Genomic DNA, 21,404 nt, shown 5'->3' on the forward strand with positions numbered 1-21,404 from the left:
AATATGGTAGATTCAGTGGACACACCTTTGGCCTGTCAAAGTACCTTCCCAGACAGAAAATAGATCATGACCAGATATCTAAAGTTCATACTGGAAGGAATGTTTATGTTCAAGACCAGAGCCTTATGGAATTGGAAAAAAAAAAAAAAAAAATCCAGGGCAGCAGGTTTAAGACCCATTAGGAGCCATTATTGTCATCATGAATATAAATGAGGCCTAGGCAGGTGAGGAGTGGCTAGTGTCTGGGCTCTGGCACAACCGGGCCCTGTTCTTCCACAGGGCTGGCCAGGGCAGAAGTGAAAGGGGCTGGGGCGTGACCAAGTGAGCTGGGGTAGAGGTAGAAAAAGGGACACAGAACATCCCAGGCCTGAGCTGCACGGAATGTGAGAGAACAGCTGGAATGTGCTCTAGAAGCCCCGGGAGAAGGCCTCAGTTGAGGCTGAACTCAGATATGCCTGGGACCCGGTCTCTGTTAAGAGACCCCGGAGAGCTTGAGCAGAGCTGATGTGGGCAGCTGGACAGGGCCAGGCAAGGGCAGAGGCCAGGTGTGGGAGGGTGTGAGCACAGTGTTCTTCACAAGATCATAGAAGTCCAGCTAGAATGTTCCGTTTCTAAAATCAGATGGGAACATTCTTCCTCCAGTTCCAAAAGTAAAAATCTGAGAGCAAAAGGTTCTGGCAAAGGGAAAGTGGGGCCGGAGAAGGGAGTGACTAAGTAAGCCCCAGGGGATGAGAAGCCTTAGGAGAGGGTGTGCATCTTCCACCCTGGTGAGCACAACGCTGTGCCCTGCAGACACGGGGACAGCAGAGACTTGAAGCTGCAGGCCCCCTCCTGAGCACAGGAAGGTGACCTGTACATAGGATGGGACTCCTTATCCTCACCAGGGGATGCAGTGGGGTGGACAAGAGCAGGTGGAGACAGTACAGGAGCCCAAATTCTAGGTCCAATGGTAGTTTTTATTCCCCAGGAATAGATATGTGGGGAAGAAACTCCAAAAGGAAATGGAGCACAGATGACAGAAATGACACCACAGCAGCCTGGCTCAGGAGTCGAGTAGATAGATGGCTGCTCCACAGTGGACCCGGTCATGGCCCTGGTTTCTTGGATCCACATTTGCCCTGTCTCTAAGTGTCCATCTCAGAGGTGGAGGACGGAGACAGTGAGGCAGAAAACTTGCTTGCTCTACACAAAGGAGACAAATGGACCTTCTATTCCCAGAGGCCCAGGGACACCAAAACCTCCCTCTTCAGAATGGAGGTAGACAGATAAAAATGAGAGGGGCTTGAGTGTCATAGACAATCTGAAAGTAATAACAGGGGCTCACTGTGGCTGGCAGAACTGGTACTGAGATGCGGACTGACTACAGGGGAAGCAGCTTCCAGTTTTATGGTGGAGAGTCAGTCCTGAATTGGACCCTGGGGCAGTTATAACCAGAGTGCTGTTTCTAGCCACTTACTTCAAAGGACTCTGGCTATGTTGAATCAGAAGCCATTATCTTTTTCCCAGAGGATGCACTTCTATCCCTATTTCTGGCATGATCCTGCTCCCTACGAGCCTCATCCTTTAAAAAACAGATTGGCAAGCGATGAGAGAAACGGTGCCTCACATGCTCGAGATGTGACAGCTTCTCCTGCAGGGAAGAACAAGTTCCTTTGGTATGAGCTAGATCATCCAGACCTGTCCCTGCAGAACACATCAAGACTCATCCCTGTACTACAGGGTGGCCTCTGGCTATGGCCTGGCACAGTGAGGACAGAGGCAGGGTCCTGAGTCAACATCACAGGGAGGTCTCCTGGAGGATGCAGGTGGAGCTGCTCCCCTGATAGGCTGTGTCATCCAGGGCCATGGGCTCCTTGTCTCTGCTGTCCCCCAGCACACCATTCCTCGGCTTCTCGGGAAACACGCCGGTGTCCATGAGGTGGTCCTGCAAACACAGAGCCAAAGGGGTGGAACCTGGTGAAGATGGGCGACAGGTGGTGACAGGATTCACACAGAAAACACCCTGCTAGAAGGCAGCCCACCAAGGCTGGGTGTGGGAGGGAGAATGGGGGGAAAAGAGGCAGAGCACAGCACAGTGGGGAGCGCAGGGTGGGCTGGGGAGGGGAGCTGACCAGCCCAGGCCGGGGCTGAGCTCCCCTGAGCCCTGAGATCCTTCTGCCCCACCAAGGGAGTGCAGCCCTGTGGGTAGAACCTGAGACAGCCGTGTGGGGACAGCCTAGGCTTAGCTGATCCTGAGAGGGGCAACAGGGGCAGGGGCAGAGAAAAGAGGTAGAAGAGTCAGTGGCATCTGCAGAGGGATGGGAGGGGTCACTTGGACATTAGGTGCTACCTGGCCGTAGCTCCCGCAGTGGAGCCGCTTCTGCCAGGACAAGGGCAAGAGGGCCAGGAACTTCGGCAACACTGGGTAAATGGTCGCAGGGTTCAGGGACCGGCCTCGCATTCTCCCTGAAGGGAAACGTGCTTCTGAGTCTCTGCGTGGAACCATCCACAGCAGCGGGCCCCATGTCCTCCCTTGGCCCCCAGGTACCCCAGCCCCCACCCACATCCTACATCCCAGTGGAAAAGCCTGACAGCTACTGACACCCAAGAGCTCAGCGGGCAGAAGCCTTTCTCCCTAGATGGTAGAGTCCCTTAGGGCCCTCTGTTAACCCCTCGGTGCTCGTCTGCACCGTGATCCCACACCCTCACCGGTGAGTAGACTGACAATCAGGCCCACCACAATGACTGTGGTGGAGTTGTGAGCGCTGTACCATAAGTAGGACAAGGAATAGAACCGCCGCAGCCCTGTAGGCCTGGGAAGAGCAGAGGGGAAGACAATGAGCAATTCGTTGGCAGGGCATTCCTTGGGCACCAGTTTCTACTTGCCCGCATGGTCCCAGGGTTTTAGGACCCAATACCCAACATTTCCCTGGAGCCTCTGGTGGCCCATCCCTTAGCAAGACCCCCGTGAAAGCCCTCAAACTCAAAGGAGGGCTTTGAGAAAACAAGGGGAAAGACAGCAAGCCCTGCCTTACCTGGAGACGGTAGTCAAGGGCATCAGTGTGGTTGCAGTGGCAACAGTTAGATTGGTGGGCAGGGAGAAGTTGGACCCATTAGTGGAAGAGGGTGGCATGCTGGAGCCCATGCTGGTCACGATGCTCCCAATGCCGATCCAGAAGGCCATGACAAGTCCAGACAACAGGCCCACAATAGCACCCTGCAGAGACACGGTGCACGCCTGTCACAAGGCCAGCCCTGCCAGCCCCCACAGCAGTCCTCAGGTCTCCTGGTGAGAGCCCTGCCAACCCGCAGGCCCATCCTGCTACACATGACTGTGGGTCCAGATGCATCACTCACAGGAGGGTTGGCACACGGAAAGAACATTCCAAGGCAGAAGAGTCCCAGCAGCGGTCCCCCAACCATGCCAAAGATGCTGATTGCTGCCTAGGAGGACCAGGCGAGAAGAAAAGAAAAAAGAACACAGACTCAGAAATGCCCAGTCTCACCACAGAGCACAGCCACCCGCCATGGCCTTGGAGCCCTACTCATCAGATCTGTCTCTTCTATGGGAACAATCAGAACTCCAGAAGTTGCCGGGTGGTGGCTCACGCCTATCATTCCAGCAGTTTGGGAGGCCAAGGCGGGAGGATCACCTGAGGTCAGGAGTTCGAGACTAGCCTGGCCAGCATGGTAAAACCCCATCTCTACTAAAAATACAAAAATTATCCAGACATGCTGGCACATGCCTATAGTCCCTCAGCTACTTGGGAGGCTGAGACAGGAGAATCGCTCGAACCCAGGAGGCGGAGGTTGCGGTCAGCCGAGATCGCACCACTGCAATCCAGCCTGAGCAACAGAATGAGACTCCATCTCAAAAAAAAAAAAAAAGACTCTAGAGGGCAGGAAAGGCTGATGGTGGGCTGATGGAGAGGGATGTGTTTTGGGTTCTCCTCTGAGGCTCTTTCTTGGCCTACAATATCCCGGGAATGACCCTGGGTCCTCTGGCTGCTTGGAAGTCTTTTCACAGTAAAGATGGTCCATCAAAGGGGAATCTCTTACACCTGGCCCCCGGTCATTCCCCTCAATATAGCTGCCCTTCTCAACTTCCTGTTTCAATCAATCCCTTCTCTCCCTTAAAATTGCTTCCTACCCTCTACAGTTATTACCTGCAGCACAGGTCCCATCTGGGAGGAAATATAGGCCATTCCTAGACAAAGTAGCCCATAGCCAAAGGCTGGGGGTAAAGGAGAGGAGAGGAAACAAGAAGGTGTGAGTTAACACAAGCAATGGAATAAAGCAAGGCTCCCTGTGCAGCCAAACTACCACCTCTGTCTCCTTTGACACAAAAGGCATACTACATCATGCTGCAGCTTCCTCCCACCAAGTCCTCACTCCTATGTGACTCAGAGACCTCCCTGGGACACGCCCTGAGATGTAAACCACCATGCATGCAGGGAAGGTTGTGTGCTTCATTAGGCAAGTGCTGAGCCCCGAATAAAGTGGGTATTTTAAAGCAGACTGATGACAGTGGTCAGGGTGTAGCTTAGAAAGACCCAGACTGAAGAGATTGAGGAAGCATAACCCCACCGAGGCCTCTGGAAAGCATGATGGCCCGGGCTTCAGAGAACTCAGGGAACCAAGGTCGAATCAGGTCTTCCATCGTAACAGTTGCCAATGAATTAAAAGCAGAGGATATAGTGCTGAAAAAGAAGAGGATGAGGAGTTGAGCGAGGCAAAATTGTCAGCTCTGTGGGACTCTATGGAGGAAATGGTGTCCTAAAGGGGAGATGACAGGTACCACCAAGAAACCTCCTCATAGTTGGACTTGACACCACGTCAGAGCGGGCCTGGAAGGCAAGGACACAGTCCTTTTTTGAATGTGGATATGGGTTTCATTTGAGCAGATCAATTTCTGGTACCATAAAAGAACTTTTTTTTTTTTTTTTTTTTTTGAGACGGAGTCTCGCTCTATCGCCCAGGCTGGAGTGCAGTGGCCGGGTCTCAGCTCACTGCAAGCTCTGCCTCCCGGGTTTACGCCATTCTCCTGCCTCAGCCTCCCGAGTAGCTGGGACTACAGGCGCCCGCCACCAGGCCCGGCTAGTTTTTTGTATTTTAAGTAGAGACGGGGTTTCACGGTGTTAGCCAGGATGGTCTCAATCTCCTGACCTCGTGATCCACCCGTCTCGGCCTCCCAAAGTGCTGGGATTACAGGCTTGAGCCACCGCGCCCGGCCTCATAAAAGAACTCTTAACCAAAACAGGGGTATCTCTTGAGAGAAAATGTGCTCTGGCCTACAAAGATGAGCTATCCCTTGTCATCCACACAGATGGGACAGATACAGTGAGAGACTCACTGTGACTGAGACTCCCTGCCCGCCACCACCCCGCTCCACCCATCACCTTGTACCCAACAGGGGTCAGGTGCACCAGGTCTGAGGGAAGTGGTCAAAGGGGGTACCTGAGGGAGCCGCTGAAGAGGCAGGCAATGAAGAGCCCTGGCAGGCCTGGTAGGCCCTTCAGGATATCCATCACAAAGTACAGGACGAACTGCAAGCAGAGCGGAGGTGCAGAGCAGTCCTCAGAGAGGGGTCTTCCCAGGGCCCGCTCTGCAGAGAAGCTCCCTTTGCATGTGGCCCAGTGAGTCTACCGAGACTGGGTGCTTTAGAAGGGAAGCCAGGGCCTGGGGCATCTCTGCTGACCCAAGTGGAGATGATTAAGTGGAAAGAAAATAGGCTCTGCAGAGGGAATGACACAATTTGCCCGCAGCTCTGTTTCTGGCTACCAGTGTAACTTCTGCTTACTGACTACCTCATTGAGTCTGTTTTCTCCTCTGTGAAATGAGGCTGTTAGAAGTTAGGTGAGACCAGGTATGTGACAGCTCCCAGCAGAGCACATGGAGCCCAGTGGTGAGTCAGTAAGGGTAGGTCCTCACCCCAGAAGGATGAGCACTGTGGTTAGATGCTAGGGACCAGGATCCTCACACGCTAGATTCCTAGCATCTTAGAGTGGGAAGGGATTTTACAATCATTTCCCACCCAGGGTGGGAGTCCTTTCTGCAGTCAGTCCTTTCCTACCTAGACACTCCTGTTGTGGGGCCAGGCCTGCCCCCAAGGGAACAAGACAGGGCCTTCTCACCTGGTCTGGGGCTGCCTGAGCCTGCTGAATGCTCATGGGATACTCCTGGTAATACGTGAACATGACCAGGCCAATGAGGCTGCCCACGCAGAGGGACACCTGCTGGAAGGGGAACACTGCATAACAGGAGCTGCAAAAGATGTCGGTGCCAGGAGGAGAGCCGGCGTTAACAGACGCCCTCAGGCATGTGCCCCTGACCTCCAGAAAGGAGACCCACATCCTGAACACAGTGGATGTGTATGTACTTTGGCATCCTGCCCCACCCCAATTATCTCTGGGGAACCCCTTCCCCTAGACCTTGCTCCGCTCCCTTCCTGTCCCTGCACTCACAGCACAGCAGCCTTTTCCGTGCGGGAACTGAGGTACCGCTGCACCTGAGCCTGGTTCACCCCGTATAAGGACAGCATCATGAAGACACCCCCGATGGCCAAGGTCCAGAAGGTGTGCCGCACAAAGGGGTCTGGATTCAACCTGTAACAGACACCACCCAGTCATTGTGCAAAGCCCCAGAGATACAGCCTTCCTGCCCTCTTGGCAACAGGAGTCAGTGACAGGAGAGGAGAGACACCACTGCTAGGGCCAAGGGGATGACTGAAGGCAAGAAGCTGGGTGCACTCAAGAGACAGCACAGCCAGTTAGAGGGAGGCTCCATTCTTCCACCCCAGCCTCGTTCCAGGTACTCATCCCAGGTAATGCTCTGACTCTCCAGAAACACTAGCCGAGCACCTGTAATCACCCTCCATCTCTGCAGGACCAGTTTCCCGCTGTCTGCTGTTACACCTTAGGCTTCCCAGTTTGCACTCTGCTTACTATAGCCCTCAGCCCTCTAGGATGGGCTCAGCGCCCAGGCACTGCAGACCCCAGCCAGGAGTAGGGGTATACTTACTCAAACCCAGAGATGCGGCCGTGCTGGGAAGCCACAGCCCACACATGCCCCAAGCCGCCCACCTTGGCCGACCCCACGGTGATAACTGCCAGCTGCCCAAGGAACATGACCACTGTCTGGAACACATCTGTCCAGATGACGGCCTTCAGCCCACCCTGCAAGGAAAGCACAGCAAACCCTCCACAGAGGCCTTCTAAACCCAGCTTGTCCAACCCGCCTTATTGTTGTTCCATTTTGTTTTGTTTTAGGCTTTTTGTGCCTGAAGCCAGTTTTTAGTTTCTGTCTCTGGTGGTAAATATAAAAGAGGGATGAGGAAGGGACTTCACTGACCCAACCAGAAACAGAAACTAAGAACCCATGACTATATTCTCTCCTTTGGACACTCCTGAAACTATCCACCCTAAGGACATGCTACCAGGGAGGGAACTCTCCTGCCGTTAGGCATATAATTGCTGTGACCCTGTTGACATCATTCCCATCCCATCCTCTACCTTCATATACCACCCCCACTGCTAAATCCTATCATAAATCTTACCACCCTAGAATTTCACCTATATTCTCACCTATATTCTCAGCTTATCTCTTCTTTTCCTTCTCTTCCCATCTCCCCTTCTTACTTCATCCCTTCCCCTCCCCCCACCAGGGCTTACTGCACTTACCAGAGCTGTATAGATGGTACAGACAATGCCTAGGGCCAGCACGGACAGCCACAGATCAAAGCCAGTCACTGTAAGCATTGAAGTAACATTTTTATCCCTGGAAAAGGGTTCCCCAGGGGAGAAGCCCTGATAGGGCAATCGTGTCATGCCACAGAGATAAAGCATTTGGTTATTAACAATGAAATAAATCATTCACCACAATGGAAAAAATTGTTTGCAAAGCTCCACCAAAAGGTGCTGATTAACCAGTTTGGATAGGCATGGTAATACGTTACTGGCTTTCAATAGAGGTGGACCAAGCCCTTCCTCTGGTAGAGACCCACCCAAGGGCCCAAGCAGTGAATTAATTCCCTGTCCAAGGTCAGGTTCTTTTCCACACACGCTCCTCCATCTGCCTCTCCCAAAGGTGTTTTCCTGGCCTGCCATGGCTGAAAGCCAGGGGCGGTGCGACTCCTCACCTGCATTGAGAGCCAGTGACGGAGCATAGAGCACAACTCCCATGTAGATCACCTGTTGCATGTGGAAAACATGTGAGGGGGGCGGGAGGAGGGTGGGAAGAGAGAAGAAAGACGGGCCTCAGCACCAATATGCCCATGGCTTCCCCTCCCCTAGGCTCACTTCCCTCTTCCTTCTCTCAAATTCTGGCTTGCTGCCACCATAGCATCTGTGCCGGAATTAGAAGGCACGGGCAGCAGGATGCCTCTGGGGGCCTCACAGATGCTGACCCTCTAGCAGGAATTTCAGTCCTGCCAGTCTGAGAGCAGGCGAGACTCCAATTCCCGCAGCACACTTGAGTTCAGGTCCCCCAGCATGCCCCAGGCTCGGTTTTGGCCTCATTCTGCTTACCATCTGAAAGATGAAAGTCACAGTTCCACACACTCGAACAGCTTTATTGAATCGAAGCTCCAGGTACTGGGTATACAGAAAAAAGATTTTCCTCCTGACTTCACCCCGACAACTCACATACAACTTCCCTCAAGACGCTCAGGAACATGAGGGAATATCCAACCCATACCCACTCTGAGTCCCACTTGCCACAGCACCCTCCTCTCCAATCCTGCCCCTACTGCTGATATCACTGAGAAAGAATGATAAACACACAATTGAGTTTTCTGTCCCTTTCATTAGGTGGAGGAGGTCTAGGGTCCCAGGTCCTTCCTATGTCCCTGTCCCTCCTCTCCACCCCAACCCCAGTGTCCCACGTGCTTCTCCCTTCCGTCCCTGCTCACCTCATAGGCACTGGTGAGATGCAGGCGGTAGAAAACGGGGATGAAGATGTGTGCAGGTATGAGCAGCCCCAGAAAGTAGCAGCAGCCCAGGAACCAATACTGGGTCCCAAATCGGTAGATCTCTGACGGCACACCCAGGATGGCCACGGCTGACTGGAAGGTGGCCAGCAGGGACAGTGCCACCGGAAGGCAGCCCATTTTGCGGTTCGCCATCAGCAGCTCACCAACGGTATGCCGGCCCCAGCCACGACAAGCATGGTAGAGCCCAATGGCAAGAGAGAGAACCAGCAGCAGGACGAATACCACATAGTCCACGAGGGAGAAGGCAGGCATGCTCACGCTTGTGCCCGAGGTTGGGGAAACAGGGACTGAGGTGCTCACCCTTACACTCATATCCTCACTGTGTCTGTGATCTGCAGCCAGCTGCTGCTCCAGGGCTCTGGGGCAGGGCAGGGGCGGATGGGTGGCTACAATCTGGCTCCCAGCCACAGTCTCACAGTCTTCCTCCACGGAATGATACTGTCCAGGGTGAGCTGCAAAGGAATTAGCTCTTATGAGGCCTATCTTGCCTTGGTAGCCATTCACCCTTGGGCCTTGTACATCGCATGCCATCAGAAGTGGACCAGTCAGCATAGTGGTAGCCCTTCAAGGTCTGGAGGCCCTGGTATGGGTTTGGTAGGGGACAGAAGTGAGGGAGAAGCATCAGAGTGAGACAGCCAGGAGACAACATAACGTGGCCAGGACCTTTGAGTATGCAGAGCTGTGAAATTCAAGAACCTTCTTAGGTCTCCACCCGAGTACCAAAAGAAAAATAAACTCTAGCCTAAGTTTCTTTGCAAAATTTCCTGACCCCACTTGAAGGCACAGACCCAGTCATTACAATACACTAAGCCAGCAGAGCCCAGCCTGGCGCCACAGCCCAGCAGGAAACACAACATGGAGACTAATGGCAGCAGGGCTTCCCCTACTGACCCTGGCCTCAGCCCTCGCTTCCTGAGATCCCCAGTGTCACCCTTCTAACTGATCATCAGTGAGACTGCCTCTGTGGCAGCCGCACACTCCATTTCAGGCATCCCCAGGCCAACCGCTCCGAACCTCTTTCTTAAGGTTCTCCCCAACACCACTAGATAAGCGCTTGCTGCCACCCACCTCTCAGCCCCTCTACCTGCAACACCACAGTCAACAGCAGATGCAGCAAGAGCGGCTGGATTCAAAAGTGAGAGGGGAAAGGTGAGAGGGCATCATGCTGGAGTCAGAGTTTCAGAGTTACGATTCTCCGTTTTGGAGAGAAGCAACCCAGCCAGGGAGCTGAGAGGCAAAGGGACCAGCCAAAGAGAGTGGTCGCATCCTGCTGGGGATAGACACCTACCTGGAGAAGCAATCCCTGTTCTGAGGCAGAGTTGCCTGGAGCTGCAGGAGCTGAGGATCTGGCTCTATGAGTAGCTGAGGTGAGAGATCAGGAGCTGGGGGTGGGGTGAAGCTCAGCAGTCATTTGTTCTGGCCCCTTCAGGGAACCAATCGCTATGTTCCAAATGGCCCTATCACCCTGTGGCCCCCAAACTCCAACTCAGCCCTAGAGGCTCCAGAAGAGGGAAGAGGGAGCTCACATTCAACAGCATTCCTAGATGGATTAGGCTTTCAGCCTAAAGTACTCTTGGCACTCTGTGCGGGAGGGAGTTGGAATGAAGGAACTGAAAAGATGGGAAAGTTGAAAGTTGATTTTCTAACTCCTACACAAGAAATGTTAATCCTCCAAGAATACACCATAATCCTCAGAGAAAGAGGGAAGGGATTGTAATATTCAAAATCTTAAATCTTTGGATACCACTATTACAACCAACCCCCCACCACTGACCATTTCACAGATAAACACACTAAGGCTCAGATGGTTCAAGTCACCTTTCCAAACAAAAGCACAGAGCCTACTATTGTTGGAGTGTAAATTAGAACCCAGGTCTAGGGATTCACCATCCACCCTGTCTGTTCTCCATGCGTATCACATTATCTTCAGAGGCAATCCTCTGGGGTACTTATTGGTATGGGGAAAAAACACCAGAGAATGTCATGTAGTTAGACAGCCTAACATGATAACAGTTAACATTTGTTGAACACCTGCTATGTAACCCAGCAGTGTGTGAGGTGCTTTATAAACATTAGTAATAACACATAATGAAGATAACGCTTTCAAAACAGCATGTCTCAGGTTAAGACATGAATACTCTACAGTCATCACAAGAAAACTGAGAGATTAAACAACTTGCTCAAGGTTATGCAGCATGGTACAAAACAAGAGAGAAAGAAACAGTGCTGTCTGCAGCTATGACAGGTGTTCACCAATGGCCCTGTCCTCACTATTCCCAGAACCAGGGCAGGAGCAGAGTGTTGTAGTCAGTCATTCACAGGACATAGTTTAGATTTCAACTAATCAAGAGACAGACTAACATAAAGTGTATCTTCTGCTTTTGCCCACTAGGAGAAAGATTAGGCTGTCTTTCAGCTCTCCCACAGTGTGTTCTTGGGCAGACACTGTCTGGCTGGCAAGATATGGCCTCATGCAGACTAAACCTGAACTCTGAACCTCTTGGGGCCAATGAAGAGGGAAAATCAGAGCTGGCAACTCTTGGATCACATGTCTACAAGATTCCCAACAGGCTTAAACTCTGGTTTAACCTAAACATGCCCTGGGCCTTTGCACATTGCAACACCCTGAGTTTTCTCATTGTCCTTGGCAAGTTTTTGCTGCTATGATAGAGATTATGGGAACTACTGGGGAGTAAGAGGAAAGATGTCTCCTGTGTGCAAAGAACACAGAACACTAAAGGGTTAGTGGTATAGATAGGTAGGTGGCCAGAGACAGGAAGGAGAGTCCCAGTGTAGGAAACGGAGGTACAGAAATAAAGACACTCTGCTGATGGGACTTCCTGATAAAATTCTATTTGCATGATGTATGGAGAATTCTCATGGATGGCCTGAGAGAGCGCCAGGGAAGACAGGAAAAACCTGACCTAGCAACAGACCAGATTCTGAGAACAGATCTATGGTTTTCTAAAAACTCTACGTTGATCCAAACCTATGGGCTTACATTTCTCCAGAAAGAGGGGGGCCAAGAGGAAGAGCTAGCTGTTGTTTCACTACAACTATAACACACTAAGGCACAAACAGCAGATTGTGGGAACGCTCCTTTTTTTTTGGAGACGGAGTCTCGCTCTGTCACCCAGGCTGGAGTGCAGTGACACGATCTCGGCTCACTGCAACCTCTGCCTCCTGAGTTCAAGTGATTCTTCTGCCTCAGCCTCCTGAGTAGCTGGGACTACACCCAGCTAATTTTTTTTTTTTTTTGTATTTTTAGTAGAGACGGGACTTCACCATATTGGCCAGGCTGATCTCAAACTCCTGACCTCATGATCCGCCTGCCTCGGCCTCCCAAAGTGCTGGGATTACAGGCGTGATGTGGGACCCCTTTTAAATACCCGAACTTGGCCGGGTGCCGTGGCTCACGCCTGTAATCCCAGCACTTTGGGAGGCGAGGTGGGCGGATCACGAGGTCAGCAGATCAAGACCATCCTGGCTAACATGGTGAAACCCCGTCTCTACTAAAAATACAAAAAATTAGCCGGGCGCGGTGGCGGGCACCTGTAATCCCAGCTACTCGGGAGGTTGAGGCAGGAGAATGGCGTGAACCCCGGGACGCGGAGCTTGCAGTGAGCCGAGATCGTGCCACTGCACTCCAGCCTGGGCGACAAAGTGAGACTCCTCAAAAAAAAAAAAAAAACCTGAACTCACTTTGGTCACACACTGCAGTGGATCATACTGACTCCTACAAAAGGCAATGAGACCACTGCAGGACTAACTGTTCCAAAAAGATTCCCTCAAAATCTGTCCGGAGCTTATAATTCCTCAAGGTGTGAAAGGCTTTAGGGGCCCTCAAAATGCTAATAGCTACTAACACCTTAGAAAACTTGCCAGCGAGCTAAACGTAAACCTTTCAGGAGCTTCCAGGTAGACACCATGGGGGGAATGTGGAAGGGAAGCATGGGTCGGCTACACGAGATGATCGCTTGGGTTGGCATTAAGGAGCTTTTTGGCTGGCCCTAACCAACACTGTCACTCCGGGAGCAGGGATCCCCTGGCGCCCTTCAGTTAGGGCGCTGGCCCACCCCTGGGGCAGCGACGCACTCCCTTACCTCCGTGGTTTAGTCCGGGCTAGGACGATCCTTTTGTGCTTCCTGAGATCAACATCGCACCCTTTTCCTGGGAAGGCAAAGAAAATGAGTTAGGGAAGCGTCTATCCCGCTCCTACCTCCTCGCCAGGCTCCGGGACGCTACGCGCTATCAGGATTGAGGTGAAGGGGACTACGTGCCCGGGGCGATCCAGGCTCGTGCCCTCCCGCCGGAGTTTGCGATTTGCCCTTCTCTGCTCCATCACCCTCACCCTCGTTCTTTCCTGGTTTCCCGCTTCTCTCCACGCGGCGGAGACCACCACCTTACCGCGCACACTTCGTATCTTCTCAGTCCCACGCCGGAGGCCCGCTGGCTCCGCCCCTCCCCGCCCCCTTGCCCCTTTGCTCCCGCCCCAGCTCAGACACCGCTCCCTGAGGCCTCTCCGCACCGGCTCACGCTCTGCAAGCCCACCTGTCCGGTCTCCACACGTGGGTAGCCAGTGCCGGGCCGCTGCGCCCTGGCTGGGAGCCCGCGAAGGCCCCGCCCCCTGCCCGCCCGCTCGCTGCGCCGCCATGTTTACTGAGGGCGGATGGAGGGACCCGAGTCTCTGCGAAGGCGCGACCTTGGCTTCCGGACGCGGGGAACACCGGGCTGAGGGAGCATGCAGTCGGCTCCGGGAAGCCGCGCGGCGAGGGGGGTCGCCTTCACTAAAGGGGAAGAGGAATAGGGGGCGGCTAGTGTCCCCGGAAGAGGGCTGGGGCGCATGAAGACCAGCGCAGAGCTCCGCGAGCAGAAGAAACCCCCAGCCAGCCCCAGGACGACTCGACCGGGTCGCTTAGGCCACACCCGGGGAAGAGGGCCTGACGCGCTGCGGGGCGGGGCCGCGGGGCCGGGTCGCGTGAGAACCGGGGAACTAAGGGAGCGGAAAATGGCGCATCACGGCCCGGGTAGACTTACAACTCTGGTGCGCTGGGCTGCCGCCCTGCTCCTCGCTCTGGGCGTGGGAAGGGCTCTGGCGCTACCCGAGGTACAGAAGCAAGTTTGAGGTCGGGCTGAAGCAGGGTCGCTGGCCAGCCGTGCGTCTCGCTCGTCCGCGGCTCCCCCTTCCCCTCGGCCGGCCTGCGGCTCTGATTTCGTCCCTGACCCTTTCCGACCCTGCCCAGCCGGGTCCTGTTCCCGAGTACTCACGTCGTGCAGGCCTTCGGCGCCCCCGTCCTGCCGACTTGCAAAGATCTGTGAAACTTGATCTCGTCCCTTAATTTTTGAGTAACTTTAAGTTCTACAGAAGGGTCCTCTGGCTCTTGTGCAAGCTCTCTACGCCCGAACACCATATATCGTGCAGTGGTAGGGCTGTACTTTCTTTTGTAATGCTTGATGAGTTATTTACCTACCTCCGGTCCTTTTACACCGGGCCAAACTGGGACTTGAGAAGTCTCCGCAGAGAGCATAATAAATATGTTTGAATAGTGATCTTCAGAGATGAGGACCTTCCCTGGCTGATGTCTGGTACTGAAAGTGTCTGGGGAGCTGATTCGGCGCCGGACTCTAGGGGAAGACATGGCATCTCCTAGCCTAGCCTGTTACAAGGGTAGGACACGAGCCATTTATCCATTTATCGGCCCCATGTTAGAGGAATTCTGGAAACGTGTACTGGCAGTTAATTCTTGATGGTCGTTTGTTCTTTTCTTGGCTTTTCTTTCTGGAGTTCTAATGTTTCTTTCTCTTCTGCAGATATGTACTCAATGTCCAGGGAGTGTGCAAAATTTGTCAAAAGTGGCCCTTTATTGTAAAACGACACGAGAACTAATGCTGCATGCCCGTTGCTGCCTGAATCAGAAGGGCACCATCTTGGGGTGAGGGGAAGACATCCCTAGATACTGGATACAGGCCATTCCTTAGCCTGGCTGCTTTTCTACCTTTATATTATTTTAAGAATCCACCTATTATGGTTTCAGCTGTAACCATCACGCAGATGTCTACCAAAACTAGATCTCTTTAGTGTCTTTTTACCTTTCCACACTCCAGGTACACGTGAGTACCTGTAGCTTCCTATTAAGCATTTCCTACTGAGTGCACCCTAACTTCAAACTCAAAATGTTATGTTTTACTTCCATTCTCTTCTTTCCTTCATCTACCTAAATACCTCTCTATATTAAGCTTTCAGAAAACCGACATTTTCCAATATCACTCTCGCTTTAATACTGTAGTTAGTAACTTGCTCTCAGGACAAAATTCAAACCATTAACTACCATACACTAGTCCCAACCCCCTTTTCCAACATTATTTCCAATTACTTGTCCACTCAAACCTCCATAAAGGTCTGCACCAGCCAGATTTGCCTACCCTCAATGGCATTCCATCTTTGTTCAGGCCTCTCTCCATACCTGAAATTGCCTTCCTCCACCAAATTAGGACATATCCATCCTTCATTTCCAACATCTTTTGTGAATATTTCCTACTACTAAGTTCCAGAGTAATACCTTTTTTTAATTATTATTTATTCATTTTTTTGAGATGGCGTTTCGCTTTTGTTGCCCAGACTGGAGTGCAATGGCATGATCTCGGCTCACTGCACCCTCTGCTTCCTGGGTTCAAGCGATTCAGTAATACCTTCTTAAAAAACTTTCTGTAATCTTTAGTATCCACTCAAATATATTTATACACTATCCTGTGGTTTCTTTTATATTGTAATGTTTACAGTGCTTTTATTTTGGGCAGTGGTCTTGTTCCTCTAACTACATTGTAAGCCACTCAGAGGCTAAGATACTGTGTTACATATTTTTTAACATTCTCCCAGTGTTTGCAGTTTGTAGGGACTCAGTAAATATTTGCAGAATAAAGGAATGGATAGCAGTAGATATTGAAGAAAAAAAATAATGTGGCATGATCCTTAATGTCCTGCAGTTTACAACCAATCTGTGGTAGAAAATACATGTGGAAAAAACTTTCATTTATGTGACTTGCATTTTTTTTTTTAATTTAAAGGCTCTCTGTGGATCTGAAAATCATAGTATGAGATTCACTAATGTAGACAGGAAACACAGATTTCTCCCAATAGATGCATAACCGATTAGAACAGTGCTGGCCAATAGAACTTTCTGTGATTATGAAAATGTTCTGGGCCGGGTGTGGTGGTTCACGCCTGTAATCCCAGCATTTTGGGAGCCAAGGCAGGCGGATCATGAGGTCAGGAGTTCGAGACTAACGTGACCAACATGGTGAAACCCCGTCTCTACTAAAAATACAAAAATTAGCCAGGCATGGTGGCGCATGCCTGTAATCCCAGCTACTCAGGAGGCTGAGGCAGGAGAATTGCTTGAACCTGGGAATCAGGTTGCAGGGAGCCGAGATCATGCCACTGTACTGTAGCTTGGGCAACAGAGCAAGACTCTGTCTGAAAAAAGAAAAAAGAAAATGTTCCATACTACTGTACTACTACTAACCAGTACAGTAGCTACTAATGTGGTTATTCCATTTGCACTTGAAATATGGCTAGTGCAAATGAGACACTGAATTTTTAGGTTAAATTAATTTTTCTCTATAGAGTGAGGGTCTCACTCATATTGCCCAGGCTGGTCTCAAATTCCTAGGTTCAAGTGATCCTCCCCGCTTGGCCTCCCTAAGTGCTGGGATTACAGGAGTGAGCCACTACACCCAGCCTAAGGTACATTAATTTAAATTTAAGTAGTTACATGTGGCAAGTGGTGATTCTATTGGATAATGCAGAATTAAAACGTCTACTACAGCTCCTAGTGTGTGACTCTGAACACAGCTGTGTTCAATTATTATTAGCTGAAAAGGGGGTTGTGTAGTAAAATACAAACCGTGCTGTGGCTGAGGAAAAAGAGGAACACACAGTTATATTGATTACTTTATTTCCTCAGGCTGGATCTCCAGAACTGTTCTCTGGAGGACCCTGGTCCAAACTTTCATCAGGCACATACCACTGTCATCATGTAAGTAGTTAGGTGCCTCCCACCCAAAAGGCTAATATAGTGTAGGTTGATGGGAAAGTGCTAACATTGTGTGCTTTGCAGAGACCTGCAAGCAAACCCCCTCAAAGGTGACTTGGCCAACACCTTCCATGGCTTTACTCAGCTCCAGACTCTGTGAGTAAGGGTATGGGGAAGAGAATCAAAGAAGGGTAATGCTGTGAGTTGAGCAACTTTGCATGTTATGACCACATTTCTTTTTAGGATATTGCCACAAGATGTCAGCTGTCCTGGAGGAATTAATGCCTGGAATACTATCACCTCTTATATAGACAACCAAATCTGTCAAGGGCAAAAGAACCTTTGCAATAACACTGGGGACCCAGGTATGCTGTCTTACCTCCAAACTTCTGGGAATTGTCTTTTCTCCCTTGTATTTTCCACTTTAGATCAGAAAGACAAAGTTACTTAAGTGCCTTTCATTCAGAGTTCTGGGGCTCTAACCCCTTTGAAAGAAAAGATCTTAAGATATACTATTTGTCTCACGCGTGTCCGTGTAAAGAGACCACTAAACAGGCTCGTGTGAGCAACAAGGCTTTATTTCACCTGGGTGCAGACTCACAGGGCTGAGTCTGAAAAGAGTCAGCAAAGGGTGGTGGATTATCATTAGTTCTTACAGGTTTTGGGATAGGTGGTGGAGTTAGGAGCAATGTTTTGCGGGCAGGGGGTGGATCTCACAAAGTACATTCTCAAGGGTGGGGAGAATTACAAATAACCTTCCTAAGGGTCGGGGAGATTACAAAGAACCTTCTTAAGGGTGGGGGAGATTCCAAAGTACATTGATCAGTTATGGTGGGGCAGAAACAAATCAATGGTGGAATATCATCAGTTAAGGCTATTTTCACTTCTGTGGATCTTCAGTTGCTTCAGGCCATCTGGATGTTTACGTGCAGGTCACAGGGGATATGATGGCTTAGCTTGGGCTCAGAGGCCTGACATCATTGTTACTGTTTTTATCTGTAATCTTCTTTCCTCTTCCTTTATCCTAGCAATGATTGAGAGACTCGAAGTTGAAACAGATATTTGAGAAATATGCCTAATGAGTTGTATGCAGTGATGTTCTCTCTTTCTCTCTGGCCCACAGAAATGTGTCCTGAGAATGGATCTTGTGTACCTGATGGTCCAGGTCTTTTGCAGTGTGTTTGTGCTGATGGTTTCCACGGATACAAGTGTATGCGCCAGGTGAGGAATTAGGCCTTGTAACTAGGGATACAAGGAATGCATAGAGCAAGTCTTCTCAGAAAGGAGATCCACAAGACGAGGAGCTAATACAGATTACCTATAGGGGGAAAACTATAGAATTGCCCTAGACGAGGTGATAGGTATATTAGGAAAGAATTAGGTGTTAGGATGTGGCCCTCCGTGTAACGTTGTATGGGGATGTTTTTTGGTCTGTTGTTCACAGGGCTCGTTCTCACTGCTTATGTTCTTTGGGATTCTGGGATCCACCACTCTATCCATCTCCATTCTGCTTTGGGGGACCCAACGCCGAAAAGCCAAGACTTCATGAACCACATAGGTCTTACCATTGACCTAAGATCGATCTGATATCTTAGCCCAGCCAGGGAGCTCTGCTTCCTAGAAAGGCATCTTTGGCCAGTGGATTCACCTCAAGGTTGAGACCGCCATTGGAAGATGAAAAATTGCACTCACCTGGTGTAGACAAATACCAGTTCCCAATTGTGTTGTTGCCTATAATAAACACTTTTTTCTCTCTCTCTCGCTTTCTTTTTAAGGAAAGGCGCCCTGCCTTTACGTGTTTCTTGCTTGGGGTGGGAGGGACTGCTTTAGGGCAGCCGGTTTTTTCAGGTTTCCCCTGGTTTTGCAGTGCGGAGACCACGAGGGCTCACTCCCCGTGGCTCCTCCCACCCCGCCCCTTACGTGCCCGACACCGCCCCTCACGCCGCTTGTGCCCGCGTCGCCGCAGCCTCTGCCGCCGCCAAACGCGCCCGAGGCTCCTGCGCTGCCGCGCCCGGCTTCTCTCCAGCGCCGCGCGCCGTTAGCCACGTGGACCGACTCCGGCGCGCCGTCCTCACGTGGTTCCAGTGGAGTTTGCAGTCCTTCCCGCTTCTCCGTACTCGCCCCCGCCTCTGAGCTCCCTTCCCATGGCGGCCCTAGTGTTGGAGGACGGGTCGGTCCTGCGGGGCCAGCCCTTTGGGGCCGCCGTGTCGACTGCCGGGGAAGTGGGTAAGCAATCCCGGTTAGGCTGCAGACCTTATCCCACGCTCTGATGCGCCTCTCCGCCCAACCTTCCCCGTTCAGACCCCGCCATTTTCCCGCCAGCAAACCCCCTCCCCCCATTCGGTGCCCATGGGCCCCAGCGCCGTAAACCCCTCGCGACCAAGGCAGCCTCCACTGGGGTGTGCTCATCGCGCTGGGAGTGTTCCGAAGGGTGCCCTGCCGGAGCCCAGCCCTGCCTCTTTCTTGCAGTGTTTCAAACCGGCATGGTCGGCTACCCTGAGGCCCTCACTGACCCCTCCTACAAGGCACAGATCTTGGTGCTCACGTATCCTCTGATCGGCAACTATGGCATCCCCCCAGATGAAATGGATGAGTTCGGTCTCTGCAAGGTAGCCACACCCAGTGCTTTCTCTACATTCCTTTCAAATCAGTAATTGTTAACTATTAGTGAAGTAGAAGACGTTGACACCCCGCTGGGCATCGTGCAGAAAACATACCCACTGAAGTAATAAGTCAAGGACTGAGACCACTACTAACTGTAGTTAGGCAGGGATTGTTAAGTAAGTACCTTGGGAGGCACAGAGTGTTGGAGGCCTCAGAGGGAAAAGCTACCGCCTTTGTTAAGGGCATCAAGGCTCTAGGCATAGTTGAAAGCATTCTGTGTGTAGTGAAGGCGTGGATCAAGGAATGTGAAAGAGGTGTAAGGGAAACAGCCTTGTCCAATTTGTTAGGAATGCAGAAGTCATGAGAAAAAAGCCTGCAGATAAGTTAGATACAGTAGGCATGGAGGGACTTGAAGCCAAAGCAGAGTCAGCTTAATTTGGTAAAGGATCCATTGAAGGTTTTTTTTAGCAGCAGAGTCAGATGGGAGCAGTGCTTTTTAGGACTACATAAATCAGTGGAAAGAGACTGGAAATTAGGGTCACATTCTTCGCAGTGACAGTGAGTGCCAGTTTACCTACAAAACCAGTGGTATTATCATTTTCTAGACCTACTGACATGGCCTCGCCTGATTTTCTGCTTTTCAGTTGTGTTCTTACCTCTAGATGAGAAAACTGAGTTTCTTCCTACATTGAGATTTCCCCTAATCCTTCACCTCTGAAATTTGGAAACTAAGTTGCCCTCTGACAGTTCAAGCATTAAAAAAACCCAACATATAGTAATTAATAGAGGAAGTCAATCTGGCCTAGAGTAGTAGTTCTCAAAATTTGTTTGGCCTCGTTGCAGGTGTCTAAGCCTTTAATTCTTAATTTGCCTTCCCAGCCACCCTGACACTGGGGAAAGAGAGCTCCAGATAGAGGACATACATACTGTTCTTCCTGGAAAGGAATGTATGGGTTCATCCCAAACCTATAAATACACTGCATTCTAGTTGATAGTGCAATATCTTGTGAATTTGGTTAACCTATGTCAGTCATCACCTTTGTCAACTCTAGGCACACTGACAAAATTTGAGTTTATAAACTGCAAAATTGAGGCCCTATTAGTACCAGGATGGGAAAGGCCTCTTGGAGCAACTCACACATATAAATGGATTACTCCACCTGGCCAGGGAGGGTTCTGAGGATCCAGATCCCTGGACAGTTTCAGAATGCAGGTTCCTTTAACTCTTCATCACCCAGCTGAATGCAGTTTAAATATGCTGATTCCTCCCACTTAAACTTTCTGTTTCTGTGTAGCTATTAAACGCTTACCTATTGAGTAACATGTTTTTGTTTTTGTTTTTTTTTTGGGGGGGGACAAGGTCTCACTTTGTCACCCAGGCTGGAGTGCAGTGGCATAATCATGGCTCACTGCAGCCTCTGTCGCCTGAGCTCAAGCAGTCCTCCCACCTCAACCCCCCAAGTAGCTGGGACTACAGGCACCTGCCACCATGGCTGGCTACTTTTTTTGTATTTTTTGTAGAGACCGGGTTTTGTCACATTGCCCAGGCTGGTATATTATCTTTTTTTATTTAATTTTTTTAATTTGTATTTTGTTTTGAGATAGAGTTTTGCTCTTGTTGCCCAGATTGGAGTGCAATGGTGCAATCTCGGCTCACTGCAACCTCCGCCTCCCGGGTTCAAGCTGTTCTCCTCCCTCAACCTCCTGAGTAGCTGGGATTACAGGCGTGGGACACCACGCCCAGCTTATTTTGTATTTTTATTAGAGACAGGTTTCTCCATGTTGATCAGGCTGGTCTT

At 50.9% G+C, this 21,404-nt stretch overlaps 3 protein-coding genes across 17 annotated transcripts in view; 2 read left to right on the top strand and 1 right to left on the bottom strand.

The window, feature by feature from the left end:
* Positions 1–935: 935 nt before the first annotated feature.
* SLC5A6 (solute carrier family 5 member 6) lies at positions 936–13,616 on the bottom strand. 9 transcript variants are annotated; one of them, XM_017876927.1, is made up of 18 exons: positions 13,520–13,616; positions 13,072–13,138; positions 10,257–10,350; positions 8,888–9,420; positions 8,505–8,570; positions 8,117–8,168; positions 7,659–7,726; positions 7,000–7,154; positions 6,444–6,584; positions 6,114–6,243; positions 5,437–5,525; positions 4,567–4,679; positions 4,146–4,213; positions 3,337–3,423; positions 3,015–3,196; positions 2,689–2,792; positions 2,330–2,445; positions 936–1,924 (listed from the first exon to the last, which is right to left on the bottom strand). In XM_017876927.1, the coding sequence occupies exons 4-18, from the start codon at positions 9,278–9,280 to the stop codon at positions 1,778–1,780; spliced, it is 1,911 nt and encodes a 636-aa protein (XP_017732416.1). In that variant the 5' UTR covers positions 9,281–9,420; positions 10,257–10,350; positions 13,072–13,138; positions 13,520–13,616; the 3' UTR covers positions 936–1,777. The 9 variants fall into 9 exon arrangements, with proteins under 9 accessions (XP_017732416.1, XP_017732418.1, XP_017732417.1 ...); XM_017876929.1 differs by lacking the exon at positions 13,520–13,616 and adding an exon at positions 13,376–13,478 and having other exon boundaries at positions 10,257–10,330; XM_017876928.1 differs by lacking the exon at positions 13,520–13,616 and adding an exon at positions 13,376–13,478.
* A 19-nt stretch (positions 13,617–13,635) lies between these two features.
* Positions 13,636–18,758, top strand: ATRAID (all-trans retinoic acid induced differentiation factor). 3 transcript variants are annotated; one of them, XM_017876930.1, is made up of 7 exons: positions 13,636–14,075; positions 14,780–14,901; positions 16,933–17,004; positions 17,086–17,157; positions 17,245–17,366; positions 18,125–18,222; positions 18,446–18,758. In XM_017876930.1, exons 1-7 carry the CDS (start codon positions 13,812–13,814, stop codon positions 18,548–18,550), a joined length of 855 nt encoding a protein of 284 aa, XP_017732419.1. In that variant the 5' UTR covers positions 13,636–13,811; the 3' UTR covers positions 18,551–18,758. The 3 variants fall into 3 exon arrangements, with proteins under 3 accessions (XP_017732419.1, XP_017732420.1, XP_017732421.1); XM_017876931.1 differs by having other exon boundaries at positions 13,670–14,012; XM_017876932.1 differs by having other exon boundaries at positions 13,670–13,878.
* An 81-nt stretch (positions 18,759–18,839) lies between these two features.
* The window catches only part of CAD (carbamoyl-phosphate synthetase 2, aspartate transcarbamylase, and dihydroorotase), a 30,362-nt gene continuing 27,797 nt past the window's right edge, over positions 18,840–21,404 (top strand). For 2 of the 5 annotated variants that reach the window (XR_001886524.1, XR_001886523.1), the window contains exons 1-2: positions 18,840–19,227; positions 19,471–19,610. Coding sequence is in view for 2 of the 5 variants with exons in the window: in XM_017876919.1 (XP_017732408.1) it covers positions 19,146–19,227; positions 19,471–19,610 (222 nt within the window). In the remaining 3 variants the exon portion in view is untranslated. The remainder of the gene's footprint in view (positions 19,228–19,470; positions 19,611–21,404) is intronic. The other 3 variants (XR_001886525.1, XM_017876919.1, XM_017876920.1) reach the window with 3 other exon arrangements.

Source organism: Rhinopithecus bieti, unplaced genomic scaffold (genome assembly GCF_001698545.2).
Source record: "Rhinopithecus bieti isolate Rb0 unplaced genomic scaffold, ASM169854v2 scaffold_7681, whole genome shotgun sequence".
Lineage (NCBI taxonomy): Eukaryota > Metazoa > Chordata > Mammalia > Primates > Cercopithecidae > Rhinopithecus > Rhinopithecus bieti.

What these genes read in the sequence shown, in the direction of transcription:
- SLC5A6 (XM_017876923.1), bottom strand. Translation starts at nt 9,280, where the DNA reads ATGAGTGTAAGGGTGAGCACCTCAGTCCCTGTTTCCCCAACCTCGGGC. An exon ending in GTCACTGGCTCTCAATGCAG is followed by an intron (nt 7,727 to 8,116) that starts GTGAGGAGTCGC and finishes CAATGCTTACAG; the next exon opens with TGACTGGCTTTGATCTGTGG. An exon ending in CCCTTGACTACCGTCTCCAG is followed by an intron (nt 2,793 to 3,014) that starts GTAAGGCAGGGC and finishes TGCTCTTCCCAG; the next exon opens with GCCTACAGGGCTGCGGCGGT.
- ATRAID (XM_017876930.1), top strand. Translation starts at nt 13,812, where the DNA reads ATGAAGACCAGCGCAGAGCTCCGCGAGCAGAAGAAACCCCCAGCCAGC. An exon ending in GGGCTCTGGCGCTACCCGAG is followed by an intron (nt 14,076 to 14,779) that starts GTACAGAAGCAA and finishes TCTCTTCTGCAG; the next exon opens with ATATGTACTCAATGTCCAGG. An exon ending in GCACATACCACTGTCATCAT is followed by an intron (nt 17,005 to 17,085) that starts GTAAGTAGTTAG and finishes TGTGCTTTGCAG; the next exon opens with AGACCTGCAAGCAAACCCCC.